The sequence below is a fragment of the Crocodylus porosus genome, unplaced genomic scaffold, assembly GCF_001723895.1.
Source record: "Crocodylus porosus isolate Cpor-Errol unplaced genomic scaffold, CroPor_comp1, whole genome shotgun sequence".
NCBI lineage: Eukaryota > Metazoa > Chordata > Crocodylia > Crocodylidae > Crocodylus > Crocodylus porosus.
The window spans coordinates 1,304,698-1,313,099 of NW_017728914.1; the positions used below are offsets into that span (position 1 = coordinate 1,304,698).

Sequence of the window (8,402 nt, forward strand, 5' to 3'; positions counted from 1 at the left end):
AACAAACCCGACTCACTGGCAGCTGTAGCAGCCTCAGGGCTTCTGGGGGCTCATGGAAAAACCCCATGCACAGCACGGGGCAGTGGGGGGCAACAGGGATCGACCCCCACCTGGCAGGAGGTGGTGAGTCCTGGCTTTTTTATTTGTTTTTTTCAAGGGCTGGGAGCTGGGGCAGGGCAGCCATGGGGGGGCCTGGACGAGTGGACAAGGGTTGGGGGGCTCATGGCAGAGCCCCCCCATGTGGTGTGGGGCAGGAGGGATTGCCCCCACCCCGGGCAGGAGCCAGTGAGTGTAGACTTTTTTTTTTCAAAGAGCCAGGAGCTGGGCCAGGTGGGGCAGCCATTGAGATCAGGCGGGGGATGGGGCCTGTGTGATTTGCAGATTTGGCTGATTCAGCAGCAGCCAAATCTCCATACCAGATTCGGCAGAATTGATTCAGGACAGTGATTCGAATCACTGAATCAAATTACTGTCCCCTGAATTGGTGAAATCCAAATCTGAAGTGAATACTAGCCACTTCGCACCGGCCTACTGAATATGGGTCTGCCTTTTTTTTTTTTTAAACTCCAACAAGTAACAGACTATCCCTGTGTTCTGTAAATTATTGTGTATCTGTATGGCATCATGTAAAGCTAATAATTTTTCTGTACAGATAACATCCATTCAAAAATCTAGATAAAACTGGAATATTTGTCTTGTTAATTTATTGACCTGATACCCCTCTATTTGACCAGAAAGCAGCAATTTAAATAGGAATGCTCAGTCCTATAAACTTAGCGATATCTACTGCTTTTTCTATTACATATAACAAACCTGGGTGTATGTTTACACTACAGTCACGGGAATGGATGCTATGAAGCATGGACATGCCTGAGCCAGCTTTAAATTGTCTAGTTAAGATACCAGTAACAGTCAGGTCATTGCATCATGGAGCTCAGGGCAGACTGCAAAACCTTCCCAGAAAGCAGGGTAGATGATTCTTCACTGAGCTACGTGCTCCTGCTAGTTTACTATTGCTATCTGAACTAACTAATGTAAATCTGGGTTGGCTAGTCTACCCTACACTGCAGTGTCTGCAGGCTAAATGGACCTAAACTAATTGAGAATCTGATCCTTCTCCTATTGAAATCAGTGGGAACAGAAAAAATATCCAGGTTTGGAGAATGAACTGTGACTTCTGAAAGGTCTGTGGAGCCCCCCAGTCCAAAAGGTGCAGATAGATGGTACCAGGAACCTAGTAAAGGACTAACTTGATAAAGAAACTTTGCCCTAAATTGAACAAATTAAAAACAATGTTTGAAGTGTTTCACCCCCTTACATTGCCCTAAGGTTGGATTGGGCCTCTTACCCAGGATTCCCTTTCCTGGTGGATCCCTGTGGAATGAACATGTTCAAAGGCAGTGCATCAGTGCAGCTTGCAGTCCCTAATTGCACCACATCAATAGTTTGTTTTAAAATAACAGTCATGAACAGACATGCAAACTCCAACCTATGTTCCCATTAAATATAATACTTTGGCCCCCCAAATTTGAAAGTATTCTTGTCATAAAGCTATCTGTCTGCTTGTTTCATCTCTGTCAGTCAGAGCAAGAGGCAGAGAAATCACAAATGAATCTTTAGCTAAGTAGCTGGATCTGTACCTTTGTCTTTTTGTCTGCCTCAAGCGTGGCAAAGAAGCACTCCAATTCAGGCTTGCCCTTGTGTCATTCTCTGAAGGAAAGGCCACCGCACTGAGGAGTGACATCTGTGATTCTTCCTAATTGCTTTTCCCATCCTCTTCCCGGAATCCAAAAAACATGATATGGTAGGGCAAAATATGGAGTTCATGTTACAGTATTAAATATTAGGCTATATCTGAACATCCAAGTCCAGGAAGCAAAGTTCTCCATTGGACTCAAATGGGAACTGTGCCTGAACAAAGAATGGAGAATTATGATTAAGGACCTCCTAATTTAGCCCATTAATATCTGAATGAATTAACTCTAGTGCCTGTTCCTTGTGCTTTGTGGGCTCAAGTCTTCCAACCAACGAAACAAAGGGCAGGCTTCTGCTTTACCTGGTGCTCTAACCACCAACCTACAGAATCAGCTGTCATCCGGTGCCATCTCTAGCCTGCTTCTTGAACCTGAGCCATTGCAGCTTGCATTTAATGCTCACTGGATAAACTGGATGGAGAGCAGAGCAGTGAGAGGCTTCTGCCCCATTGGGATCAATGGTCCAAGTTAGCTTGTTTACTTCCTCTTAACCCAACATCTCTCTTTGTCTCAGCTGCTAGCTTCAGAAGTAGAACTGGGTAAGACTAATCCAATGGCCTGATAACTGAGCACTCAACTCTACTATGAAGTCAGAGCAAGACAGGTTCAAAACATCTTGGTGGGGTGGAGCAGGCTACAGTTTGTAAGAACCACTAGACTCTTGGATTGTAAACAGATTCTCATTTGAAATAGTCCTGATGGATCTGAGTCAAAATCCAGGTAAAAGAGGAGTGGCACAGCCGTTTACACATGTAGTCCTTCTAAGCTGCAGCGATGCTCAGTGGCCAGAGACAAAGCACACAGCCTGATGGACTTGCCTCTGGAATGACTGGCAGTTAATCTGTATGAGCCACTATTAACTTACAGACGTAGACAGCATTGTCCCAAGAAAAAATGTTAGTACATTTTGACTCTCATACTTTATGAGTATTTAAAGTGGGGCAATGGACCGGTACGTCTACGTCTGTAAAACAAAAGGCTTTCTCCCAGGAGAAATGTGACGTCCATTTACACCTGATTCATAATGTGTATAACAGGATGCACTTCCTCCTCTTAACACCTGCTAGTCATGATTTAGGTGATTATAGTTTCATTACTTATGCTTGCTCAGTGCAGGCACATATGAAGCCACATACCTATCTAACCAGAATGCAGCCAACTGTGCGTGCTAATGTGCCCTGTGGACACATCCACATCCACTCTGCAAGACTGCATCAAAAATGATAGTTATGTAGCTGGGTAACTGCCATTTGGGTATGAAAAGTGAAATAGGGTTCTGCCCAAGATGAAGAAGCTCAGATCCCACTGGAATTTTGCCTCTTTCAGTTGAGACAAAATAGTCTATAGCAATTGCCAATAGGAAAATAAAACCTTTTGCCTTTGGGTCATTTCTCTATGTCTAGCACAGATTGGCAATGATCAACAGATTTGAAACTAACTGGCCTGATTGTGCGTGAGATACTCTGATCATGAACAGAATTTCACAGCACAAAAATCCTCACCAGAATCAGCAATAATCCATCCCTGTGTTGGCTTTCTTATCTGAGAGGCCAAAAAATGAATGGGCCACAGAAACAATTCTCCTCTCAGCCTGAAAGAAGCTGTACACAACAGGATGGGGCCCAGTGGTGAGGGAACAGCATGTGAGGTGGTGAAACTGTAATAGGGCATCTGGATAAACAGAATATTATGGATCAGTTTGTGTGGATAAACAATAGGAAGAGCTGATGTGGGTCTCCACGGCTGTCAATCTCACCCACATATTAAATTCCCTAGGGCAATTTAGAGGCAGGAAACGAACACGGGCTCTAGAAAATATGGATGCTGCCATGCCCAAACATTGACAAAGTCAAAATGCACAGGTAAACAGGGTTTCAGTGCAAGGCTGCCTGAAAACCTGCTTGAGAACAGGCTGCTTCAGTACCATCTTGAACAGCTGCTTGCAGGCACTGTTACAGAAATAAATTCTCTTTCCCCGTAACAGAAGCAAAGAGGAAATGCTGTCCTGGATACTGAGAATAAATCTGGTTGCTGCCATTTTCTCTGCCCCTGCCTTCCCAGCTGCTATATGTTCCATGAAGAAATTCTGCCGTCCCCTCTTACCGTCTTCAACGACAAAACTCTGCCAGGTAATGCATGTATGAGGGGAGGGGCCAAGTGCAGCCGAGTGCCAAGACCAAGACTGAGTAGTTGCTGGAACTGCTTTTGGATTTAGCTAGGCTGGTCTGATCCCAGTTTCATTCCCAGCCTTCTTACGATTAACATAAAAAATATGTCACCCCCTCACCACACCCCACCCCATGCCCTGCCATCTGCTGGGCTATGTTTGGTCATAGCTGGAGATACACAGAACGTGGCACACCAGAGTGTCAAACTGGTTCCCAAAGTGAGCATCTGTAGGCCACTGGCATAATATGTCATACAAAACCAATTTCCATATGCTGAACAGTGCTGTGCCAGCTTGTCTATAAAAGCTGAAAGGGCATGGTTACAATGGGCTAATAAGCATGAAAATATGGGAATGCCTTTTCTTCAACAAATCATGCATCTCACACTATTCCATCCGAGAGCAAGAGTAAACTACGCAGCATGTGTGTGTCCTGTTTGCAGATTGTCCTACCGTTATTTTATGGCAACTACTGGGTTACACTGCCATTCTTTAAGGTGATTTGTTCTTGTCCTCAAGTCCTTTCTTTTTTTTAGTATGTATATTAAGTCACCCATTGCTCTGCATTTCCCAACTTCATATCATTTTTGAAGTCCAAGGGGATGATCCTATTGCCGCTAAACTCAATGGTAAAATTCTCTTTCATTTCAGTGGGGTCAGTTCATGATTTTAATGCTGAGTTACTGGATTATTTGTTTGTAAAGAGCAATGATGAGTGTTTATGTGGTTACTTTTCAGGCAAAAAAAAGTCTCCAATCCCTGTCCCTGATTTCTTGGCAACCTTGTTATTTCCATGCTGCAAGCAAAAGTACTCAATAATCTATTCATGCTATGGGAATGGTATCAGGAACGCAAAGGGCTCCTATATACGCATTAAGGTGCTCTTTCTAATGCATATTAAATTTAGTACCTCCAATGCAGGGTCCTAAAGAAATGCACAGTAGGCTGCCTTTATGCACAGTAATGCATGTGCATGGTTTTTAAGTAATGCTTAATGCGCAGTAGCCTATTTTACTGTGTATTAAAATAATTATGGTTTTTACATGATGCTTTAATGCACAATAAAATAGGCTACTGAGCATTAAAGCGCATGCATAGACATGCACAGAACCGATTACTTTTCTGAGTCAGCGGCTTGTAGAGACACCTATGTGATATATTGTTACAAGTATGCATGACAGTGCCCATTCGTAACTAGCTTTAGTATTTAGATGCCAGATTTATTGAGAAGGTGGAAGCAGTAATTACCATAACACATTGTCTTATTTCTAGGATCCATTCTGGTTCCTGCAGTCCATTTTCACCTTGTCTTCTTAGGTCCCTCATTGCCATGGGATGCTCTTACGTAGTGTGTCAGACTGTCTTCTTTGCCCACATACTCAGCTTTTACCCATCTTAGCATTATAGCACTTGCTCATCCTGTACCCACTTGCCAATTTCTCATCAAGCTATCCTGAATCCCAGTCAGGTTGCAATACTGAGGGTGACACATACACTTGTTGGTGCCCACTTGGTGTTTGCAGTGGCCAAGTGTCTAAAACACTGCAAGTCATCTACTCTCATACCACTTCCATGCTGTCTGTCTACTCTGTAAAGTTATCTCTCTGGATTCCTCGGCTTTTACTCTGGTCAGCAAGAGCAATTAACCTCTCTGATACTTTACCAGCAATCCCTCTCCCTTGGTGCTGTACTGGCATCGAGCACATTAATGCTGTTCATACCTCATTCTCCAGTTCAAACGCTCACCCACAGTGCGGCTGGTATAGTTCCAGATTTCTTCCTCATCAGAAGCTGAAGTTTCACTGTGGCTTTGAGAATGGGGAAGAACACTGAGCCATAGTCCAGTTAAGGTATTGGAGTTGTCTGGAAGTACTGGGACATAGCATCCTCCAAAAATAAAAGGATTGATGTGTAACGTGCAGCTACCTTGCAGTGGTAGGCACCCACACTCTATAACATGGTTTTATGACAGGCAGATTTCATTTAGATAGCTAAGCTCTCCGGAGAATGCCAAACACATTACAGTATTGTGTAAGGCTTTCTAATGAGTAGAGAATACAACCCATACACTTCTCAGCAGAAGGGGGGAAGGGGCAATATCCCAGCTCCCTACTGCAGCGATTGAAGTGGAAAGATACATATCTTTCTCAAAAAGGATGCCATGTAATGATGTCAACTGTCTCACAGATCAGAGACAGGAATGCCCATTTCTGCTGAAGGAGCATGACAGTTCTGAAGACACTGCCAGTTCTGTCTAAGTGTTAAGTGATGTACTTCATGGTTGCATTGCAAAAATACCTATGACATCATGCAAATCCACTCTTGGCGATAATGATTGATAGGCTTTGTAGGAGCTCAGATACCCATAATTTGGCTGATACTTATCAGGTAAATTTGTGAGTTAAATGCATACATTTGGCTCCAGCACAAAACACAGGGTTGATTCCAGCCATGTATTTCAAATCCTTGAAAAGAAGAGTTCTGCATCTACAATCTGGCAATGTCCTTGTTTGTACATATTCATACCTTTTAACAGTTGACATGCTTTTCTCTACAGGAGGAACAGCTGAGGTCCCATGAAAATAAAATGAGGCAGATTGAAGACGAATTAGCAGAACATAAATTACATCCTGTAGAGAAAAGCCTCAAGTCAAAAGAGGCTGAAGAGTACAGGCTGAAAGAACATTACCTAATATTTGAGGTAAAGGATATTTCATCTGTCTGGTGATAAATGAATCCTTGGATAAGTCTGATGGGAGATGATAAGGCTGTAATGGGTCCCATGTGTCTGTCTGAGTGCGGCAGGCATGTGTAGGTGGGTGGGGTGCTGTGTAATGACAGGAATTCTCATTTTTGTGCACTGAAATAAAAATCAAAAAAAGAACTATTTTTACAGCCAGCTTCTAAAATGAACAAAAAACAGAGGGAGAAACGGCCAACCTATTATCCCAGAGCCTGCAAATCCCCACTGTTTTGCAGGAGCAAAAAGAGTGAATGCCTACAGGCAGGATAAGTCATACTCGGGGCCAGACCAGAGTAAAGGGGATGGTTAGCTTAGTATAGAGGGCAGTGACATTTTTGGACAAAAGCTTTTTCAGTGAAAAATACAAAATTTGGCAATGAGGCAGAATTTGGAGACTTCATCCCAGTTTCAGCAAAGTGCTCATGTCAAAGACCACTGAAAAACTAATTTCCAAATTTATTTGAAAAAAAAATCCCTTTAAATGCAACATTACCTATTTTGTTTGACTCCAAATAATTTTTTTCAAGTTTTTGATTCACCAAAAATTTCAGGTTTCTATATTTTGTCTTGAATTAACCTCAAAGCTTCTGCTTTACAATAACAGGCTGAAAGGCTTCTTAACATAACTGAAAGTGAGAATACGTTCACCACAGCCCTCCCACTCGGCTGCTGCAGTGGCTGCACACTACCTACAAATTCTCTAGCACAGGGAAAGGCTGCTGTGTGTGACCCACAATTTCAAGGGGGTAATCAGTGGCAGGCCTAGTGACAGGACTCTTGTCTAAGCCCTGTTTGCAATCCACTAGACCAGTGGGTGACCAACCTTTTTAGCAGGTGTGCCCCAAATTAAGCCCTCCCCACCCTACCCCCCCCGGCCAAGTGTACCTGATAGAGTTTGCACCCAAGGGTGCCAGAATGAAGGTGGTGGGGCTCCAGCCTCCAAACACACTGCTGAGTGTGTAGCAGGGGCAGAACACTGCTGCAACAAAAAGTGTTAATGCCTAGAGCCAAGCTAACCCTTCCTTGGCCCCATACCTGCTATAGTTTTGTATAGCCAGTGAGGATTGAAAGCCCTGAATTTGGTAACAGCTGCAGGGTCAGGGAAGTGTTAAACTGTCTCTTAGCAGAGACACTGGCTGTGTACTCCCTCACAGCAGCAGCATCCTGCTTCTGCTCCACTCTACCAGTTGCCTCCATTTCTGTGCCTCCCTGAACTGAGCACTTAGGAATCATGGGCCACATGCAGCAGCTGCCCATGCCACTAGTGGCCTGCATGCCACAGACTGGCTACCCCTATATTAGACCTCAGTTGCACTAGGTTGCAGTGAGCTACATAACATGCCTTCTTGTTGACAAAAAATGGTTTCAAGTTCTTACCCCTGAAATTGAAGTACCTTGTAGGCAAAAACACCTGGGCTTAGGTCCTTCTAGGAAAATCCTGATGAATGGAAACATGTGCCACAATCAATACAATGCCAAAAACTCATGTGGTTTAGAAAACAGGATGGTGCATTCACTGGTAGCATTAACACATGCAATATCACCACCTCACTTCAAATGAAATTCACTCCTATGCAAAAAAAAACCAGCACAAGGCCATTTAGCCCAATACAAGAGGTCTAGCCCTCTCCTCAGGGATAGCACTATGCTTGAGAATAGGCAAACTGCCTTCTGAGAAGCTAAAATCATGGAGGTCCAGGGAAAGGCAGAGTTGGTTCAAGGAGTGGCAGGATTCATA

General features: G+C 43.6%; 1 protein-coding gene across 2 annotated transcripts in view; it reads left to right on the plus strand.

Moving 5' to 3' along the window:
* Window positions 1-8,402, plus strand: part of PSD2 (pleckstrin and Sec7 domain containing 2) — a 201,261-nt gene that overhangs the window by 188,828 nt on the left and 4,031 nt on the right. For both annotated transcript variants that reach the window (XM_019534783.1, XM_019534784.1), the window contains 2 exons: window positions 3,739-3,883; window positions 6,479-6,622. In XM_019534783.1, coding sequence (XP_019390328.1) covers window positions 3,739-3,883; window positions 6,479-6,622 — 289 coding nt within the window. The remainder of the gene's footprint in view (window positions 1-3,738; window positions 3,884-6,478; window positions 6,623-8,402) is intronic.